The following is a 22893-nucleotide window of genomic DNA, read 5'->3' on the forward strand; positions in this document are numbered from 1 at the left end:
TGTCTGTAGATGTCTGCAAAGTAGTGAATTTATTCTGTTGCATTGATCAGATAATACAGCAGCTTATGGATCTAATAGAGGACATTTGGAAGGACAAAAGGTCTTTATGAGAAAGTTTGTTTCTTCCAAAAGACAGACAAGGCTCTAGAAAGTATGCTTTTATAAGTAATACTATTAGTTATAATAATGGTCAAGTCTATTCACAGAGTCTATCCATAGAGCACTTTAAGGTTTGCAAAACATTTGCACGCTATCTTATTTGATCCTAAAGTAAACCTATATACTACAGGTTTATAATTATATTAGTAATTATATTACATTACATTATTAATACCTAAATGATTGTCCTTATATTAAAATGAGGGAAGTAAGGCCCAGAAAGACTAAATGATTTGCCCACAATCCCACAATTATCATGTGATAGAGAGAATTTCTTTCTAACTTCAAATTCAGAGGTCTTTTCACCCTTCCTTCCCCTTATTTCCAATCCAAATGTGAGATCTTGAAAACAGATTTCTTATGAGCACAAAAGCAGGTGCTGTTGAGATGTTGATCTGAAAATAAAAGCGGCAAATAAGTCAACGTATGTTAATGACCTACTCTGATGGCATGAAGCATACCAGGATTCTCCATTTGATTTAATGAGCATTTATTAAGAATCTACTATGTGATAGGCACTGTAAAAGGCACTGAGGCTACAAAGATAAAAAAATGCAATTATTGTCTTCATGAAGCTTACATTCGACTGGGGGAGGGGACAATACATAATTACAAAATATTACAAAGTAAACAGAAGATAATTTTAACAGCAGAGTACCTATAAATGGCAGAATTAGGAAAGGCTTCTAATTTGAGGTTACATTTGAACCAGCCAAAGGGAACCAAACAGCAGAATTAGATCATTTCAAGCCTACACAAAGGCAGGATATGAGAAGTGGAATGGTAGGCTGGAATGGTGGGTTTGGTTGGAATGGAGAGTATGGGGACTGGGGGGAAGTGATGTGTAATCAACCTGGAAGCATGGATCATAAAGGACTTAAATATTCTTATAGTACTCCAATACAGTACAAACTCTAGTAGGCCTCACCCATCTAGAAATAAATCTGACATTGACTGTTTACAAGAGCCAAACTAGCTAAGTGCAAAGGGACTTGTGATCAGGTTGGCCATCAAGTAATCATGTTTTCAACCAAGGCAACTCATGGAGCATGAAGAGCTGTGATCTGCATTGTTGGAGGGGAGTATCCACACCGACTGACAAAATCTTGGACATTTCTAAATCTCAGATAAGTTAAATGTTAGGTTCTATTACATATGCAGATACCCAAAGAAAATCTGTGGAATCCATGGCATGGGTAGGTGCAGTCAGGCTGGGCTCCAGACTTCTCAGCAATATAGAGTCATCATCAACCACTGAAAAATAATGGAAGTTGTAAAGGATAAGACTTGGAAGTATAGTGGTTACTCATTCATTACCTACACACAACATGGTAAGCCTGACCAGTGATGCAGGGGATCCCCTAAGAGCACTGGATTTGAAGATAGAGGACCTTGGTTCAATTCCTGACTCTGCTGCTTGTGTTGTGGTTGACACTGAGTAAATCAATCAGCTTTTCTAAGACTTAGTGTCTTCATCTGTAAAATGAGGTAGTTGGACTAAGTAGTCTCTAAAGTCACTTCTAACTGGAAATCTATAATTCTGTGATCACTACACTTGAGACACTTCCAGGAAGGGGAGTTAATGGATAGTTTTGTAATTAAGCATCAGGCCTCTAGGTGCTGTGGGCAGCTAGGTAGCACAGTGAATAGAGCACTGGACCTGGATCAGGAAGTCCTGATTTCGAATCTGGCCTCAGACACTTACTAGCTGTGTGACCCTGGACCAGTCACTTAACCCTGTTTGCCTTAGTTTCCTCATCTGTAAAATGAGCTGGAGAAGGAAATGGCAAACAATTCCAGTATCTTTGCCAAGAAAACCCCAAATGGGTTGGACGTGACTTGACAACAATTCAAAACATACTCAAAGGATGATGTGATAGAGTCTCTGTATATTATCACAAATGCCACTTCAGGTGTCTCTAAAAGGCCTTCTTATCTGAAGTTTTGACCTTATAATAACACTGAATCCTTACCATAGAGCAATAGTACCAAGAATAGTTATAAGGTAATAGGCATCCCCAAGGGAAGAACACATTCTCTTTCTCACAGTCTCACTCTCTCTCTCTTTCTCTCTGTCTCTCTGTTTCTCTCTCTCTGTCTCTCTCTCTCTGTCTCCCTGTCTCTCTGACTCTGGCTCTATTTGTCTCTATCTCCCTCCTTCTGTCTTTGTCTCTCTCTATTATTCTTTCTGCCTGTCCCTGTCTCTCCATCACTCCCTTCTTCCCAGTCATTTCCCTTCTAGTTAGTGCACAATAGCACATTCATGGCAGGAAAAGTCCTCCTTAGAAAACTTAGGTCCTGCAGTGGTGCCCTTCCCTTTCCTCAGAGATTCATCCAAACCTTAAGGGGATCAATCTAGAGCTGTAAAGAATCTAATAGTTTCTCAAGTCCAAATGCCCCTCACCCATTTTATAGATGAGGACATTGAGGCCCATGGAGGTTAAGTAAGTACAAGGTCATATAGATAGTCTTCTGATTCCAGTCAGTGGTTTTTCCACTGAGTCACATTGTCTCCCTACTCTCACTTTGTGAACAATCCAAACCACCCAAAGGCACAGAAGGCTGCCAGCTTAATTAAATGTATTAGTACTGGTGATTGTCCCTCTTCCCTAAATGTTCCCAGCCATGCTGCTCCAGCATGCCCCTGTAGTGTCAGTGAACTTAGCCCTGCCAGGAGACTTTGCTGCTATCTGCTACCTCAGTGCTGAACCAGTCAGCTACCCCTAGTTGCAGCACATTCTTTGGTTATGGTGCTGACTGTTTCTCTGAATGTCTTCATATTAGTCATATTGGAAGCCTCACCTGATACTAAAGATAAATCAACCAAAATACAGTCAACCCACATGGTACCTATGAATAATGGCAACTGAGATACAGGTTCATTTTGTACTTCATTCACAACGTCAATTTTTTTCATGAATTCAACTTGATATACAGACTGGTGGAAATCCAAGATTGTACATCAAAAACATTTGGTTATGGGATACATTCAGCTGATTGATATACACACATAAATGATGATTCCAATAGAAAAAAACAATATTCATGAAATACATTTCTCTCATCCCCTGTGAAATATGATTGTATTTACTCTTGTTACTATTCATAATGAAACAATAACAGAACCAAAGGAAGACTCAGGATAAAATGTCCATTTCTTTTTGACTTGCTTTGTGATTTCATTGGTAGAAGGAACGTCTGGTGAGAATATCCTATCAATGCAGAGCAAATTTGCAGTCTTGGAGAGTTATCCAGGATACTCAGAAGTTATGTGTCCATAATCAAACAGTCAGCAAGTATCAGAGACAAACCTTTAACTCAGGTTTTCTTGACTCAGAAACTATCAACCATTATTCTATATTGCCTGATTCTTGCTTCTCTTAGCAGGTAAGTAGTTCCCAGCTGCCTAATTTCCAGAAGCCTGGCATTTCTCTTCCTATCTGTCTATGAGGTGGACTATATAAACATTTTTGTGTTCTACTAACTCCCTCAGTGTATCTATCTCTATGTAAATGGACATGGAGATTAGACAGAGATCCTAAGAACCATAGGGATGAGATCAGGAAATGAAGGAGTAATGTTAAAGAAATTCATGAAGTGTTCCAGGCCACTGTGATCTTTAGTAGTTGTATCATATTCAGAAATTGGAGTAGCCTAGAGACTGGGACAAGTCCTTTCAACTCTCTGACTCAGTCTTCAAGTGATGGGTAGGAAAAGAAATTCCAGTACTTAGTTTGAGAAGGGCTTGTTGCTTCCTTATTTTTTTTAAAAAAGCATACAATATTGATGGTAAATTACATAAAGAAGAAAATTAAAGTGCCGACATTACAGCCTTCCATATCTTGGGGTGTCCATGAAATCTTCCTGGCCTTATTGAACCAGGACAATTAAAACCCATGCTGAATATCACAATTCATTTTGGTCTTCGGACATTCCAGGAGATGAGAACATCTCTATAGCAAGTAGATCAAGGCAATTCCCCTGGAAATGAGGTGTATTCTTTCTATTTTAAATAGGTTCAGGAGTTGATGCAACAGACAGAGTTAGCATTTGGTATTAGCCATCAGGTTTTTGTAATTCAAAGAATTTCCAAAATAAAGACACTTTTCCCTATAGCAACTTGAGCCTAGGATGATGTTCATCTAGGTGGGTGGGAGTAGATTAATTGGAACTATCTTACCTCAGACTTCGAAAGGTATATTCCTTTGTCATCATGGGTTAAGTTTCGAAAGGCGTCTGTGCAAAATCAAAAAAACAAGGGATTCAATGATGGTAGAATGCTGATACTAAAATTTGCCTTGGAAAGTGGGTAATAGAGATCAGATGCACTTTGATTAATCATTCAATCTCCTACCATATTCTTCCTCATAAGTGAAAAGTGTGCTTTTCTTTCCCTTCACATGCAGAAGGATGCTCCCTCTGGGATATGATGGTAAGAAGAGAATTCTCTCTACATCTTCTTTCCATGGTCTTTGAGGTCTCTGGCCTCATACCGTCATATTATGTAAAATATCCCAACTGTTACTGTCATCTGTATTCCAGTCCAAACAGGTAAATTGGTGGATTGATGGATAGATGGATGAATGAAATGAAAAAGCATGTATGAAGAGCTTTCTATTTGTAAGTATTGTGCTAAGTCCTAGGGATACAAGTACAAAAGTAAGATAATCCCTGCCTTTAAGGAGCTTACATTTTAAAAGGTAGGAGACATATATGAAGAAATGTTGGTGAGGGATATATATGTTGGCTTGGAAAAACCACAGGGATGGTAACTGGAACCACAAGGTAATTGATTATCATACACTTTCCAATAGCAATGTTAACACTGATTTGGTCCCAGAATAAGACATAGAAAGTGACAGAGTAGAAGGTTCAGTGCAAGCCCGTGGTATCTCACCTTCCACATTCTCCACTCGAAGCATGAAGTAGACAAAGTTCTCAAACCCGATCTTCCGGTTGGAGTTGCCATATCGAATAGCCATTAGGTTGCACACTTTATCACTAAGTAAAATTCCTTTTACAAGGAAACATTGATAAGCACACTGATGATGATGATAGTAATAACATTTATATAGCACTCAGCTTTATGAAGCACTTTAAGTGTGTTAACTCCTTTGATCTTCACGACCACCCTGTATGGAATGTGCTATTGTCACCCCCATCTTAGAGACAAAGAAATTCAGTCACAAAGAGATTAAGTGACTTACCCAAGATCACCCACCTAAGAAGTGAGTCAAACTCAGATCATCTTGACTCCAGGTTCTGTTGTCTATCCAATATACCACCTTATTATGCTGAGAACTTTTAGTCTATCTCTATGTCATCTCTTGTCTCCATACATCAATAACAATTATTTACTAAGATCTTAGTCTAGGTCTGACACTGTGCTACTGCAAAGGATACTGGAAATAGAAGGCCAAAAAAATTAAACTCTCCTTTTTGAGATCTTAAGTTGGAAGGGAACTTTAAGGTGATTTATTTCAACCCTCTCACTTTACATTTGAGTAAACTGAGGCCCAGAGAAACTCACTCATGATCACACAGGTGATAAGTACCAGAGCCAGTATTTGAAACCAAGGCCTATGACTCTCATTCATTACCAAGAAGCAGCTAGATGACTCAGTGGATAAAATGCTGGGTTCGTTGGTGGGTTGTTGTCCTTCATTCTTGAAGAGGACCAAAATGACATCACCATGATAAAGTCAAGTTTCAATATGTCCATCTATGGCTGATCAGACTAATATGAGCTCAGAATACTCTACCACAGATTAGACACAGATAGTCTGTGTGAATATTTAGGGTGGATCTTTCAGATCTACTGGATTATGTGTTGTCTATAAGTGTGTGCATGTTTCCATGTGCCAATGGTGAGTGGAATCATCTTTGCGGATGTTTTTGTACATTTTGTATAATTTTTTGTCTTTCAATCACAGAGAGGGATTCCATGCCTGCCATGGTGAGCAGGCCAGGGTTGGGTAAACAGATAATTTTTAGGGCACCTTTTCTAACTCCCTTCCTCACACCAGGAGGTGAGCAGCGTGAGCCTTAAAAGGGTGCTCAGACACCCAGGGGGCTGCCGAGTCCCACTGCTGCTTCCAGTGAGAAACAACACTATGGCCTGGGCCGCCTGTGTGCAGGGTTGTGACTATAGCTCCCAGTGTATCCACACCTGCTGCTTTATCACTTGCCAGTCACCACAGGACTTTGAGATAGGTTTAATAGTAAAATGGTGTGGGTGATGTCTTTTGATTCGTGCGTAAATTGAATTTAAGTGAGGCAGAGTTGCATGAAGTCATCAGCCTCACTCTTTCCTCCAGAGTCGTTACAGTCCAGTGGCAGGACAGAGTCAAGACAGTTGGCAATGGCTCAGGATGCAGTGGATGACCTTGGCATCTTTGGTGTCTAACCAAGCTCTAAGCACTCCACATTGCCTGCTTCAGCTTCCTTCATGGCCGTTGGAACAAATTGTTCTCATCCGCCCATTAGACCAGGGGAAGTCTTCACATCTCGGGATAGACACCCCCCTAACCTACCAATGGGTTTAGGTGTGTTCAGAGAGGATCAGTACCTTTGGTGTGAAAGCTGCCAAGCCCTTTTCAGGGCTGCTTTCCACCTTTGGTGTCTACCTGTTCCACCCAACTCTCGCTTGTGGATCCAAAAAACTGCAGCATTCTCAGAGGCTACATCCTGGTAAATCGTTTGGGCTGATGGACCAAACCAGGTTGAGGGTAACTAAAATGCTGTCTCTGGAGTCAGGAAGACCTGAGTTCAAATCTGACCACAGGCACTTACTAGCTCTGTGATCCTGGACAAATCATTTAACTTCTGTTTGTCCTAATTCCCTAGAGAAGGAAATGACAAACTACTCCAGTATCTTTGCCAAGAGAACCCCATGGACAGTATTGGCATGCTATGGTCCAGGGGATCACAGAGAGTCAGAAACAACTTAATATCAACTCGTTACCTTTCTAGGCTCATTTCATATTGCTCCCTTTCACACGCTCGTCTCCCAAGAGCTGCTCTCAAGTAACATCCTATTGGGGGTCTTAATATATACATTGAAAAATGCAAAATACACACAAAATAAGTGCAGAGTAGTTTCAAGTGCAGGAGAAGATTCCAGGAAAGATCTCATATAGGAGATGGTACTTGACTCAGTATTGACAGAAAGTAGGGATTCTAAGTAAAGCTGAAGCTTAAGTACTTTGGCCACATAATGAGAAGACAGGACTCATTGGAAAAGACCCTGGTGTTGGGAAAGATTAAAGACAAAAGGAAAAGGGGACAGAAAGAATGAGATGGATAGATAGTGTCATGGAAACAATGAATATGAGCTTGGACTGACTTTGGGAGATAGTGGAGGACAGAAGGGCCTGATGTGGTATGGTCCATGAGGTCATGGATAGTTGGACATCACTGAATGACTGAACAACAACAGGGAATCTAAGAGGTTCAGTTGAAGAAAGGAGAGCATTCTGACATGGAGACAGAGGATGGGAGAATGTGTGCAAGGGATAAAAAGCAAGCAAGCACTTATTAAGTACCTACTATGTGCCAGGCACTATGCTAAGCATTTTAAAAATATCATGTCCTTTATCCTCACAATAACTCTAGGAGGTAGGTGTCATTATTAGCCCCATTTTACACTTAAGGTAACCAAGGGAAATGGAGTTAAGTGACTTTTCAAGGTCACACAGCTAGTGAGTGTCTGAGACTGCATAGGAGGTTGTTCACTGCCCACTTCTCCACCTAGCAAGTTGAACAGCAAATAGGTCAGTGTAGCCAGAACACAGAGTGTGTAAGGGGGAGTAACGGGTAATTAGCCAAACTGGAGGCTAGAGCCATATCCTAAAGGGTTTAAAAAACCAAACAGGAATTTGTACTGGCTCACAGTAAGTGCTACATATATATTCATTATAATTAGTTACTGTTTTTTTATCATAGAGGCCATAGAGAGCTGCTGGGGCTCTCTTTGGCCACTGTGTGAAGGATTGGAAAGGCAAAAGATTTGAGACAAGGCGACCAATTAGGAAACAACAGAAATCATACTCCCTTGGAGCCATGATAAAGTAGGGGGGTCATAGCAAAAACAGGAAAAAGATGAGATGTAAGAGGTTGTGTCAGCAGAATCAACAACACTTGGCAACTAACTGGAAAGGTGGGGGAGGGAAGAGTCAAGCATGATTCCAAGATCTGAATCTGGATGCCCGGAAAGATAATGAATCACTGACTAGAAATGGGCAAGTTAGGAAGAAGGTGTAGGTTTGGGGTGGGAGAGGGAGGGTGGAGAGATGAATTATGCTTTGGACATGTTGAGTTTGAGATGCCTGAGGGCAATCCAATGAGAGATTCTGAACTGAAGATGGAATGGAACCCAAGAGAGAAACTAGGACTAGATAGATCTATGTATCATAGAGATGATAATTAAATCTATAGGAACTGAGGAGATCACTGAAATACAGAGAAGGAAAAGAGTGTCTTCATCACATCCCACCTATTGGCCTCCCTCATTATAGTCCCTCCCTCTTCTAATCCATTCTGCATACAGCTGCCAAATTAATCTTACTAAAGTACCATTCTAACCACATCCCTCCTTTGTCAGAAGTATTCAGGGACTTACTATTGCCTCTAGAGTAAAATTTTTGTTGAGTCATTTCTGACTCTTCCTGATCCCAGTTGGGGGTTTTCTGGGCAGAGATACTGAAGTGGTTTACCATTTCCTTCTCTGACTCATTTTTACAGATAAGGAACCAAGGCAAACAGAGTTAAGTGACTTGTCCAGGGTCACACAGCTAATAAGTACCTGAGGGCACATTTGAACTCAGAAAGATGAGTCTTCTTGATTCTAGGTCTAGTCCTCTATCCACTGAGCCACCTAGCTACCCTGGAGCAAAACAGAGGCTATTAAGCCAACCACAATTTGACCCCGACCAAACTTTCCAGGTTCATTTAGGCACTGCTCCCCTTCAAACACTCTTCATTCCAGCCAAGTTCTGTGAGAACCTAGCATTCTACCTCTCATTTCTGTGCCTTCATACAGGCTGTTTCCCATGCCTGGAATATACTCCCTCTTCACATTTACCTCTTACAATACTTACCTTACTTTGAGAAATATGTCAAGTGCCACCTCTTAAAGAGAACTTTTCTTGATCCTCCCAGTTGTTGGTGCTTAAGTGACCTTTTATTTATTTATCTTGATACATTATAAACCAACCCCTATCAGTATATAAGTTAATCGATGGCAAGGAGACTAATAGGGTGCCTTATACTTAGTAAGTTCTTAATAAATATTTCTTGCATTAAATCCTTTCCCCAATGAGTCTGTTGTTCTAGGTTTAGCAAAACCAATAGAAAAAGTGCACTGAATTCTGATGGCATGAATTTTTCCTGACTGAATATATCTGCCTTTCCTGAGTCCTCTGGATTTATGGAACAGCCTTGCAGATAAGGGCATCACATCTACTAGTCTACAAACTTCTCCTCCTGGGTCTTTCTTGGATGCTGCTGAAATCAATGATATCTAGAAAAAAAGAATTAACCATACTAGAACTCACCAGCTTCTTGAGCAGCAGCCCGAAGCTGTCCTGATTCCAGGAATCCTGACTTGTGGTTGTCTTGTTTATGGAAAACTTCCTGTTAAGAACCAAAACCAAAGCAGGATCATTAGACCTGAGAGTTGGATGGGACCTTGGAAATCCTCCAGTTTAGCCTCCCACCCCATGCAGAAATCCCTTCCACAGCACCATGGAGAAATGCTTATCAGTGCTGCAAGGCTCTCCTCTTTCTTGACCAATTGTTGTTGTGTTCATCATTCATTTTTGAAGAGGACCATGACACCAGAGAAATGAAGACATGACTTGCACTTGATGTTATTTTGAGTGAGGGAGGGCAGTGCAAGGTCACCAACCTCATTTTCTTCTCCTGAGCCATATGGATCCAGTGACCAGATATTCATCAGGATGACTGGAGATGGCCCAGGATGCCACCTTGACCAATATGGTATAGTGGAAAGAATGTTGGATTTGGAGTCAGAGGACCTGAGCTTAAATCCTGGCTCTGCCAATTATGAAGTATGTCAGAGGGGGGGAACCTTCGAGCTCAAGGTCATATGTGACCCTCTAGGTCCTCAAGTGTGGCTGAAGGTTCCCCACCCCTGACCTATGTGATTTTGGACAAATCTCTGTGCCTCCATTTCCTCACCTATGAAATGAGCCAATTAGACTTGTTCATCTTTAAGGGTTTTTTTCCACTTAAGTCTATGACAATATGGCATGGCCCATTCATTTGGGGATTACATTCATTATGAAAAAGTTTTTTCTTAGGGAACTAAAAATCTGCTTCCTGGTTTTCCCTCTATTAGCCTCATTTCCTCCCTTTGGAGCCACACTGAACAAATCTACTTCCACATATCCCTTCATATATTTGAAGGCAGTTATTATTTTCCCCAAGTAGTCTTCTCCAGGGCAAATATCTCCAGTTCCTTCATCGAATCCTCATGGGCCATAGTTTCTGAGTCCTTAACTTGATCTTTTTTTTTTTACTAATAACTTTTACTTTCATATCACCTTTATTTCCAAATATATCCCAATCTTTTCTCCTCTCTAGACAGCTATCCATTATGACAAAAAATATAAAAGAGAGGAGGGAAAAGCAGTCCACCAAAAGTACATCAGCCAAATAGAATAGTATGTGCAGTGGTCCATACCCATAATTCCTCACATCTGCTGAGAAGGGAAGGAGTTTCATTTTCCTATCTCTTTTTCACGGCCAGGTTTGATCTTCATAATTATATGACATCAAGCTTCATTCATTGCTTTTGTTTATACCATATTGCTGTAGTTATTGCATATATTGTTTTCTCAGTTCTGCTTCCTTCATTTTGTTGATCAGTTCCTATAAGTCTTGCCATGTTTTTTCTGATTTCTTCGTATTGTTTCTTGAAACAGTACATTACATTTGTGTACCAAAATTTTTTTAGCCATTCCTCAAATGAAGGATTTCCACTGTTTTTTATTTCTTTCTACTAAAAAGAAGTGCCATTACAAATATTTTTATATTCCTGGGATTTTTCTTTCTATTTCAATCTCCTTGTACCCTTGTCTTTTTCACAGGAACTACTATGTCTAAGACCTGTGTCTAAGATTCTGTGACCAGAATCACTAGAAGATCCTATGAAAACCAAATTGTTCAATTTGTCTAAGGTCCTACTTTTTAGGATAAAGGAATGATGGAAGGACAGTTTTAGAATCCTTCTTCTGAACACCATTCTTCCATGTCATAAAACTGAGTCATAAAATACTCTCTCTGGAAGGGTCCTGCCTTGAGGATCATTTAGACACTTCCCCTTTTTCCAGATGAAGGACCTAAGACTCAGAGAAGTCAAGTCTGGAGGTCACAGAACTAGGTAGTGGTAGAGTCGGAACTGGATGGATCCCAGGTTTCCGGATGCACAATCCAATGCTAGTTTTAGTATTCAACACAACCTCTGAGAATAAGTGCCATCTTTTTATATGACAGAAATAGATATACTAGGAGACTCAATGTTAAATCATTTCAACTATAGAAACAATAAAATCAGAAAATTCAGTTTGGTGAAGATTTGTTTTTACCTGATAGATCAGTAGTCGCTTCCAAAGGCACTGGAATTCTTGAATGCTCACAGTGCCTGTAGCATTAAGCTGCACTAAGAGTCAAGGTCAAGAGTGACAAATCAAAAAAGAACGATGGAACTTCACAGATGCAGTATTATCAACCCTTAACCAACCATGGAACATTCATTTATTTTGTAGATTAGAATCTCTGGTTTCCTTCAAAGCTTAGCTCAAAGTCTACTTGGCTTCCTTGATCATTCCCCCCAAATTACCCTGTACTGATATATATGTGTGTGTGTTATAGGTACTTGTACTTTATCTGTGCTTTCATATATGTATTCATGTTGTTTCCTTCCAACAGAATGTAAATCCTTAAGGGCAACACTATTCCATTTTTTATCTCAGTGCTCAGGATATTTGTGCCTGACCCATAGGAAACACTTATTAAATGCTTGTTAATTGATCATTTGGTGAGATTATCTGGTGACATTTAAATTTCTCCTCTGGCTTCCTCTTCCAACTAAAAGTAGATAATAGCAAATAACATTTATGCAATATTTTCAAGTTTGTGAAGATCTTTGCATATATTATCTCACATCATGTCATTAGAGACCCACAGTAGCCTTGTCTGGTAAATGTTAAAAGTATGAATATCCCTATCTTATAGAACAGGATATTGAGGTTCAGCTAAATGAAGCGACTTGCCCAGTGTCACAAAGTAAGTGCCAAAGGCAGGATCTGGTTGGTCTTCCTTATTCTAGAGTCTAGGACTCTTGTCCTTATCTTGTCTTCCTCTTAATAAGAGTAACTGGGATTATTCTTTATTCACATAGCACTTTAAGATTTGCAAAACACATTACATGTGTTAATGCATTTGGTCTTCACAATAACCCTATGCGTCAGATATATCAGGTGTTGATTCCATTTTATAAATGAAGAAACTGAGGCACTGGGAAGTTAAGTGACTTGACCACATCCCACTTTTGGTAAATATCTGAGGCAAGAACTCCACTGTACGTCTTCTGATTCAACATTGACACTGTAACTACAAATGAAGAATCTTGGGGAAGGCATGGGCTTATTTCCTTATAAGAAGAATGAGGAAGTTGGATTAGATGATCTTTAAGGTTATTTCAAACTCTCAGATCCTGTGATTCCAATGGCCCTCTCTCTACATGGTAAGTAACTTCTCTGTGCCCTCTTCACCTGATCTATAAAGGAGAGGAATCACAGAAAAACTACAGATGGAATCTTAGGTTGTTGCTACTATGTCTCACTCCCCTTGGCTGTCTCAGAGCTGTGAAGAATCCTTGAAAGTTGAGAGCAGCATTCCTCCTCCTTCTCCTCCTCTCTCCTCTTCTTCCTTTTCCTGGAGTTGGAAAAGATACATCAAGCAGTGCCAGAATCCCTAGGCAAGCATCCATACTGAAGGTGGGCTGCGGGCTGGACAAGTCTGAAAAGAGATGGGGAAAATTTACATAAGGATTCTCCTTGGTCTAGTTTCTACAGTGCCAGCCCTTTGTAAAGAAGAGGGCATTCCCTTTGGTATTCTAGTAATTTAATTGTGTCTTGGTCACTTAAACGAGGGACATGTAAGGGGAAAATTAGTATGAAAAGGATTAGCTCTGATAGTAAATAGAAAAAGCAGCATCCAGGGATGCTGTCTCCTGTCTGTGATGTCCAGACAGTCTGGATAAATTATCAGCAACCTCTCATCATTATCTGGAATAGAGCACACAACAGAGGATAGCCTTATGGATTGACTAGCACTTCATTGAGAGTATTATGGAAAAAGTACTGGCCTTTAAAGTCAGAAAAAACCTAGGTTCAAATTTCACTTCTGGTACTAAGTAGCTGTGTGACCATAGGCAAGTCATCTAACTGTTATGAGACTGTTTACTCATCTATAAATTGTGTTGTTGGATTGAATTGGATAATCCTTGTAGCACTTATCTTGCAAGATTGTGAGTGTGAAATGATAACGCATGGAGAATGCTTTGAAAACTTTAAAACACCCTACAAATGACAGTTATTATGATAAGGTCATTGGAAAAGCAAGCAGGCTTAGCACAGTACTGGCATGATAAATATTAATAAATATTGATTGATTGAGCAACCATGGAACCTGAATAGATCCTGGAGAAAAGTCAAAGAAGACATGATTTCTAGATCTCTCATTACCCTGGTCACCCTCTCTGGACACATTCTAGTTCACTGTATATCTTTTAAAATATGGTAAACGGAATTAAGCATAACAGTCGATGTGGTCTGATTCATTCTGCATATTATGAGACCATTATTATTAATGCAAATATTACCATAATAGCTCAAATTTCTACAGCACTTGAGGGTTTACAAAGCATTTTCCTCACACTAGCCCAATGAAATCTGCAGTACAAACACAAATATTATGATGATCCTCATTTTATAGAAGAGGAAACTGAGTCTAAATTAAGTGAAGTGACTTGCCCTGGTCATGTAGCTTTCTAAGTGTCGACTGAAATTCTAACTCAGAATTCCTGATTCCAAGACCAATCTGTCTATCAAACTATGTTGCTATCTTTGGGACGCTAACTGTTTTTAGTATTCACACCCACTGTTGGCTCATTGTAAGTCTTTAGTCAAATAACACTAGATTTTTTTTATTTGAACAGCTACCAGACCAGAATGTCACCTTTGTATTATTTGTTCATTATAAACGAAACAACTAAACTAAATGTAGGGTAATAAATATATTGCCAAAGCATTACATAGTTTTCACGAACTCAGGGGTTACCCATCATATTATAATCAGTTATCTGAGTTAATGATGTATTATTATTATTTAAGATAATCATGTTAATTATAATTAATAACAATAATAACAAAAGACCTTCATCTGTGTACTGACTGATTTAAAGAGAACTTGGGACAAAAACATTTAAGTCACATTATCACCTGGACTTCTCAGTCATATACAAAGGCCCCTTTTGATGAAGCACCATTCAACAGTTCTCAGGTTATAGTCACTGCTGTCCTCAAGCTCATTTCTCATAACTACTGGAAGATGGTAAAAATGAAGGAATGACTTGAGTCCCTATCTGCTGGCATCAATTCTTAGTAAAAAAAAACTACCTCCCATTATTCAGCGTTGCATGTAAGTATTAAAACTTTACCAATCCACCCAGACTTCTTTAACCAGTCAGCTCTTAATTCAACAATTCAATTTTTAAAAATATCTATATCTCACAGTAATATCTCCTGCAGTAGTAAAATGAACAAAATAATCATTCTTCACAATTCATCTATCAAAATATTTACATGTCCTAGCAAAGAAAGCAAGTGAAGATTTCTAACCTCACCGCTTAAAAGTAGTATAGTTATGCACATTTGAAACTCAATGAATAACCAGACCCACAGAAGGGGATTTATAGATTGATGCCAATCCAGAGGGATATCTCTTATTCCTATGGAGTGCTGCGGTGATCTTTCATTGACCCTGTTCTGTTCAACATTGTTATTAATGAGTTGGGCCCTGACATAGATGACATGCTTATAAAATTTTCAGATGATGCAAAATCTAGAGGAAGAATTAATATGTTCAGTCATGGCATTAAAATTTTTTAAAAAAGATTCTGATATACTAGAGCAATAGGTTAAATCTAATAAGATAAAATGTAATATGGAAAAATGTAAATTCCTGCACTTGGGTTAAAAAAAATCAACAAAGAACTCTCAGGGCTGAGAGGAGAAGTCTTGTCCCTCTGAACTACAGATCTCAGGATGTCAGTCTGCTCTCAAATCTTCATTACATGCTGAACATCATTGACAAGCTAGAGCCTATCCAGAAGAAGATGGCTGATACAGATTGGTGGTATGATGTTTGATGGAAGAAACTAGGTACACATACATATACATGTACATGTACATATACATACATACATATATCTATATATAATGTATACATATACATGTTTATGAATATATCTATATTCATATCTATAACACCTAGCCTACAAAAGGTAAGACTTAAGAGAGACAAGATAGTTGTTTTAAAATTGTCAGTCATATGAAAAAGGAATTAGCCTTGTTGTCAGAAAGCACGAGAATCACACTGATCAAAGTATGAGAATTACAGAACGACAGATTTTAGCTTGACATGAAGAAAAGCTTTGTAATAATTAGAGCTGTTTAAAAACAGAATGGGCTACCTACAGAGGTCAGGAGCATTCAATCCCTGGAGGTCTTCCAGTGGGAACATACAGGGTATTCCAAAAGTCTTAATTCAGTTTTAAACCTTTAACAACAAGAAATTGCACTGGCATTTGTACATCATATACGTTCCAGCTTGGATATGGCTTAGACTAGACGTGCTCTGAGGTCCCTTCTATCTCTGAGTTTCTGTGATTCTAAGAAAACCTTCACTGTTGGACCAGTGTAGGTGTCTGATATGTGTTCAAGTCAACATCAGAAAGGAACATTCTGAGTTAGAGGTTCATGGAAGATAGAACTCCTCTGTTTTCACACAGAAAGAGATTGGAACACTTACAGTTCCAGGTCATGCTGTTCAGAATCTTCTGCAATTGGATAGCATCTATTTCTGGATTCTGAAAGGAGGGACAAAAGAGAAAAGAATGAGTTATCTATCATTAGTGAAGATAGAACATAAAGTAATAAAAAATTGAGTGACTCCAGCCTACCTTTCCTGGCTTACTATATACTCTGTTATGAACGCTATTTTCTGGGCATACTAGCCTGTTTGCTGTTCCCTGTACATGGCCCTCCATCTCCCACCTCTGTGTACTCCCTCCTCACAGCTACCTCTTAAGATTCCTGCCTTCCTTCAAGATCCTGTCATTTATAATGGGAAGTCTTTTTTAACCCATCCCTTTAGTTGCTAACATTCATTTTCTCCTTTACAAATGATCACATGTATGTTTGTGCACACGTTTTATTCCTGCAATAGAATGTAAGCTCCCTGAAGCAAGGATCATTTTCCGTTTTTTCCCCTTTGTGTTCTTAGTGCCCAGCACTGCCTCACAAGTAAAAGGTTCTTAAAAAGATGCTTAATTGGATCAGATTTGACTACTGGGAGCTCACTATGAGGAATCGTGAGTCAAATCAAACCACTGAAATTTTCCCCTCCAGTGGCTCTTCAGCAAGGTTTTAAGGCTTTTTCTGAAAAGGAACTCTTCAGTGCTTGAGAGCAAACAGCTGGACAGTAATAGCATCTGTTTAGCCAGGCTTTCTTGTTACAGCGAAAGAAACCAGCAAACTTGAGGTTTGATTGATAACGAAATCTAGAGTTGGGACTTTTACAAAGAGGTCCCACTACCGATGATGAAGTATGCTACCTACCTCCTGATAGAGAGGTAATCGACTCAGAGTGCAAAATGAGACAAAGTATTTTGGACATAACCAATGTGGGAATTTGTTTTTCTTGACTATGCTTATTTGTTACAAGGGTTTTTGTTTTTCTTTTTTCTTTGTTTTGGGGGAGGGAGGGAGGAATGGGGAGAGAGAAAAAAAATAGATTTTTCAATTAAAAAAATAAAATTACATTAAAAGACCCAGAGAGGTTATATTGTAAATCAAGTGCAGATAGTTAGCCTAGAGCAGGAAAGCTGCAGCACAGAAAAAATTCTCTATAAATATAAGGTAAAGTTTCAAGTTTAGTTCCTCGGGATTAATTTAGCGAAATGCCAAAGGCAAATCAATATCTGAATAGGAGAGAAATACGTTGTATATTTAAATCTAAGAGCCTATGGGTAAAGGGCCCTATTGTGTTAATAATATAAGGAAGAGATCCATGAACCTTTTGGTTAGGATGACAATCCTTAAATATCAGGTCACAATCTTGCAGAATTCTTAGCCATTCTTCTCCTAATTAGATTTAGCTTCTCTGTAGTTAATGATATATTAGACTTTCACAGCTATTTCCTTTCCCAGGTTGCCTAATACAAGGTCCTTGGGACTGAGGAATTCTCTGCAAATGTCCAAGTGAGCAAAGACTATATGTAGTGCACCTAGACTGGCTCCTTCGTGCTGTGTACCCCTGATTCCCCAGGTCTGTCATTGCTATAATCCCATCCTAGAAGAGTATGTGCTTCTTGACTATCCAGTGGTTGCATATAAACTAAAGTGAAGGTCTCATTTTTGGATTTATATCCCCAATACTTAGCACAATACCTGGCACATAGTAGGAACTGAATAAATGTTTATTGAAAGATTTTCCTCTCCCTGAAGAATACCCTATTGTAGTTCATCCTTCAGGGGCTAAAGTGTGAGTTATCTTATCTGATAAAAAGTCAAAGGGTTATTAATGAAGGGTGAAGACTCTGGACCCCTTCCCAAAATGATATTTTTAAATACATAAAAAATACATAAGATTACAAAGGAAACCAACGATATTGAAATAGTTACCTAAATATATTTCAAGAATGTATTTATATTTTAAAATATATCATATGTATATTGTGTGTTTTTGTATATATATGTATGGTGTGTTTATATATTTTTTAAAAAAAACCAATATTTTTAAAAGTTCCTGTACCCCATTAGCAGTCCCTATTCTCATACCCCTCCAACTGCGGGAGGTTGGGAGAGGGTAGGTAAGTCCAGCTTGACCTAGGGTCAAACATATAGCTTAGCAAGAACAGCTGCTCCCCTTTAACCTCTGCCCTGTTCCCTCTGTCCATCCATGTGAAGTCCACTTACTTTTTCAAACAGTTTAGAGAAGACTTCCTCCTCCCTTTCATATCTGTCAACTATCTCCTGCAGGAAGAAATACAAACAGGGGTTCATTCACTGACAATGTCTATACTTCCTCACCTGTCCCAGATGCTCCTCATCTTTTGCTTCCACTTAATGCTTTGGGGGTAAGAGCAGTAAATACTGAGAGACAGAAATTTTGGTTTTCCTCAGAACTGCCAACCATCTCTGCCAGCGAGAGAAAAGGAGGGATGGCAGTGATCTATTCAAAATCCTCTCTAACCTTTCACTTTCCCTCTTTCTCAATTATTTATCTTTTTACATAGTCCTTATTTTATTTTATTTTTTACTGAAAAGCCAAGAGTTAATCTTTCCTCTTACTCAAAAATCTCTGGTTAGGAGTTGGTATCCTGCTTCCCTCACATTTGTTCTAGAACTCCACCGATGGGAATCACCTAGTTGCACTGAGAGTTTGTTAGGACTATGATTATACCATCATGAATGATACAGATGGAAGAGACATTTAAGTTGATGTAGCCTCGCCCCCTCATTTTCCAAAGGAAGAAACTGAGAATCCAAGAGTTTGAGTGACTTGTCCAACTTTACACAGATAGGTAATGACAGTGAGAATTTGAACCCAGATTCTCCCCTTTTCTTTCCATTAATTATAAAGAGAGGTGGCATGCTTATTCAGGATGGCCCATAAGCTACAAGCCAGTAGGACTTGATTTCTGTCCAAGGAATCTGGAGCTGACATTGACTCATCTAGACTCAACACTTTTTAGCCCTCAGTTTTTCCATCTGTATAGGGGAGGCTAGTGCTTCCAAAAGGTGAATTGTGAGGGAAAATATCTATAGAGAAAGTTTGGAAAGTATTTTAATTTTTTAGGGGGAAAAATACATCAGTATCCTTGATTCTTTATTATTCATGGTAATAGAATATCAGTGAAGCAGACAAATAAAGGAAATGCATTGGACCAGAAGTCAAGGGGCACAAGCCCTAGTCCTAGTTTCACCAGTAATTTGCCGTATGACTTTGGGCTGGTTATTTTACTTCCCTGAGTCTCTGTCTTTTCATCTGCAAAATGGGGGGATTAGACTAAGTGATCCAGGCTCTGATGCCAGCTGTTCCTGTGACTTTGAGCTAATCCATTATTCACCCTGGGCCTCAGTTTCCTCAACTTTAAAAGGAAGGAGTACAACTATATGGCCACTGAAATCCTTTCTTTTCCTAGATCCCTAATGTCCCTTGTAGTTCTGACTTTCTATGATCCTAAACTCAAAGAAAAAATAAAAATTTCAGCTAATATATGATTTTCAAGCTTTTCTTTTAATAGTTCTTCTACCTTGGTAGAAATGAGATACTATTTGTAAAGCACTTAGCACAGTGCCTGACACATAGTGGGCATTTAATCAATGCTTACTTCCCCCTTGGGCACTAACAAGCACCCAAACAGCTGTAGTTTGTGCCCTCTCTTTCATTAAGAACCTACCAATAAGTGAAATGGATAAAATGGACCATAAGGAGATGAAGGAGAAAAAATAAGACATTTAACTCATCCCAACCAGGATTCCTAGGATGAGATGGTTTGAAATGGTACTGAAACCAGATGTACCTCCCCTGAGGTAGGCAGCCCAGCCACCATCCTTCTCAGTCTGTCTGATCAGAGATAGACGGTCATTAGTCAATATGGCAGAGTGGCTGTGTCATGCATAGCAAAGTGAGAAAGTTCCCATCCAAAACTAAAAATGGTAAAAGAGACTTGAAGTTGATCAATCTTTCTCCTATCAACTCACCTTAGGGAGAACAAAGGTGCAATCGCTGCCCATTTCACTGAGAACAAGAAAAAAAAAAGATTCAGGGGCATTGTGGGAAAGGGAAAACTACAGAGAATGTTTTGATCCACCATCAATTTTGTCCCCTTTATTCTTCCTCTTTCTGCCTCCTATAGATAGCTGCCACCTATATGTTGCCTTCTCTCTAATCTTTCTTCCATTTCTTTTTCAATTGTAGCAGATTCCCTTCCCCCTTTCTTTCCTATTCTGAGAAGTCTTTGGTGTATAATCTCTGAGACCTATGGTGAAGTCCCTGTAAGTTTTATAAGGTTTTTAGGATCCACATTTCAACCAATGAATCTGAAAGTATTTACTGGTGACTTGCTATATGCAAGGGACCATATAATAGGAATTAAAAACCACAAAAGTCATCCTTTTGCCTTCCTAGTCACTAGCTTTTCCATCTTGCTCATCTTATGTATTCTATTCTCTCCTTTATCCTTTCACTAGAGAGGCCATGCAGAAACCTCACCCCTCCTACACACACATACACACACACACAGCAGTCAACTGGCTTCCTTACTATAAGGCATGCTTCCTGGAGAAGACTCTTAGGACGAATTCAGATTCCTGCCAGGGCTCAGAGGTACAGGGAACAATGAGGTAAGTTCCTGGCTCCAGGAAAAACTCATAGCTCACTTCTCTCTCTGTCTGAAAGTCTCTGGGGACAAACGATGGGTTGGTTTTCTGGAAGAACTCCTGGGGTAGCCGATGATTGCCTTCCCAAAGCTGCTGAATGAGAAAGGAACAATCCAGGTAAAGCAATCGCAGGAATCTTCCCTCCCCATGCCCTGCCCTGCCCCACAACGTTATGGCCAAAATAGATCCAGAACCTCATAGGTCACCAGAGGTGGAAGGGAACTTAGAAGTTGCCTAAAAAGAGGATTCTAAATTTAGAACCAGAGAGCTCAGAAGCTGCCTAAGTCAAGGTCTTCTGTCAGTCAGGGGCTACAATGGATAAAGCATTAGAATTAGAATCTGGAAGACCTGAATTCAAATCTACCCTCAGATACTTACTCGTTGTATGACCCTGGGCAAGTCATTTAACTTCTGTCTGCTTAGGTTTCCTCACATATAAAATGGGGATCACAAAAGCACCTGCCTCCCAGGGTGGTGCGGACAAAATGAGATATTTGTAAACTATTTTGCAAACCTTGAAACTCTATATAAATGCTAGCTGTTACCATTATTCATATTATAAAGGAGGAAGCTAGAATCAAGGAAGGGGAGGTGACTTGTCCAAAGTCACATATAGAGAGTATGTAACAGGCTGAGACTAGAACCCAGTTATATTATGACCTAAGTCAAAATACCATCCACTGTATCACACGAGCTAGCTGGTAGTGAAACCAGCCAAACCTGCCACAACAGCAGAGAATAAGAGATGATAATGGGGTGAAAAGAACATTTGGGAATTTGGGTGTTTTCTTTAGGTACTCAATAAATACTTATTGATCAATTTAGACATTAAATGAAAAATTAAAATCATCTAAATGCAAATATATTCCTATTCCTTATCAGCATCACTTTTGAAAAAGGTATATTTTTTTTTACTGTTCAAGTTTATAAAGTATTTTTTAAACAGAAAAATTAAAAAAAAGACATTTCCCACCTCCTTTATACTTAAAAAAAATTTTTTTTTAAAGACAGGAGTGTGCAGAGTGCCCTTCTGGGAATGGTGGAAGAAAGGTATATTGGGTTTTTGGAAAGCCCATCTGACTCTTCTCCCTGGGATGGAAAATTTTCATAGTCAAACACTAGCAATGGCTCATATGCAGTGGGGTGGGTAGTAAAACTCCCTTCAAGAGGCTTTGTTTTTAGAAAGAAAATGAAATGTTAGCAGTCAGGAAAGGCAATGAAATGAGAAGCAGGATAGAGGGCATGGACCTTGAGTCTGGATATCTGAGTTCTAAATACCACTAGCTGTGCAACCTTGGGCAAATCATTGACTGACTGACTTCTTGAACGTTATTCTCCTCATTTAAAAAATAAGAATAAATATACCCACTTATATCCAGGATGAAGGGGGAAGGAGTAAAGGAGGGGAAGGAAAAGAAGAAAAAAGAAATTCTCACATGATAACTTTGCTGCATATTTAAAAGGAATAGCAAGTTGTACGTAGCAGATCTGCAATGTCATGTGCAATCATCTTTTTTATTATACTATATCATAGAAATGCTTGTTTTATTCCACAAATTAAAAAATAAAATAAGTTATTAAAAAAAGAAAAATTTGTAAATTTTGCCCTTATTCACCAACGAAAGCAAATAATCGAGGAAGAGGAGGGGGAGGAAGAGGAGGACTCAAAAAATGGTTATTATCAAAAATCTGAACATAAGTTATGTTCCACCCCAAGTGAAGTGTAACAATTATATAGAGAAAAGTTGAATATGGACTGTAACAACAAGGCTTGGCCCTCTTCTGTATCATCGATGTGATTTAAAAAAAAAAGGGTATATTGCAGTATATAATTACATATTAACTATTGGAGGCAGTTAGATGGTGCAATGTGTAGAATGCTGACCTTGGAGTGACAAAGACCTGAGTTTGAATCCTGCTTCTGACACTAGCTGTGGGACCCTGGGCAAATCATTTAACTTCTCTTATCTCACTTTTC

At 39.0% G+C, this 22893-nt stretch overlaps 1 protein-coding gene across 1 annotated transcript in view; it reads right to left on the bottom strand.

Moving 5' to 3' along the window:
* Window positions 1-632: 632 nt before the first annotated feature.
* Window positions 633-22893, bottom strand: part of CAPN14 (calpain 14) — a 72697-nt gene continuing 50436 nt past the window's right edge. The window contains exons 14-23 of the mRNA XM_072634111.1: window positions 20800-21005; window positions 20238-20274; window positions 18447-18503; window positions 16279-16336; window positions 13139-13203; window positions 11769-11837; window positions 9714-9792; window positions 5057-5173; window positions 4340-4395; window positions 633-1413 (exon numbers count right to left, since the gene is read on the bottom strand). Coding sequence (XP_072490212.1) covers window positions 1387-1413; window positions 4340-4395; window positions 5057-5173; window positions 9714-9792; window positions 11769-11837; window positions 13139-13203; window positions 16279-16336; window positions 18447-18503; window positions 20238-20274; window positions 20800-21005 — 771 coding nt within the window. The 3' untranslated portion in view covers window positions 633-1386. The remainder of the gene's footprint in view (window positions 1414-4339; window positions 4396-5056; window positions 5174-9713; window positions 9793-11768; window positions 11838-13138; window positions 13204-16278; window positions 16337-18446; window positions 18504-20237; window positions 20275-20799; window positions 21006-22893) is intronic.

The sequence above is a fragment of the Notamacropus eugenii genome, chromosome 1 (genome assembly GCF_028372415.1).
Source record: "Notamacropus eugenii isolate mMacEug1 chromosome 1, mMacEug1.pri_v2, whole genome shotgun sequence".
In the NCBI taxonomy this organism is placed as follows: domain Eukaryota; kingdom Metazoa; phylum Chordata; class Mammalia; order Diprotodontia; family Macropodidae; genus Notamacropus; species Notamacropus eugenii.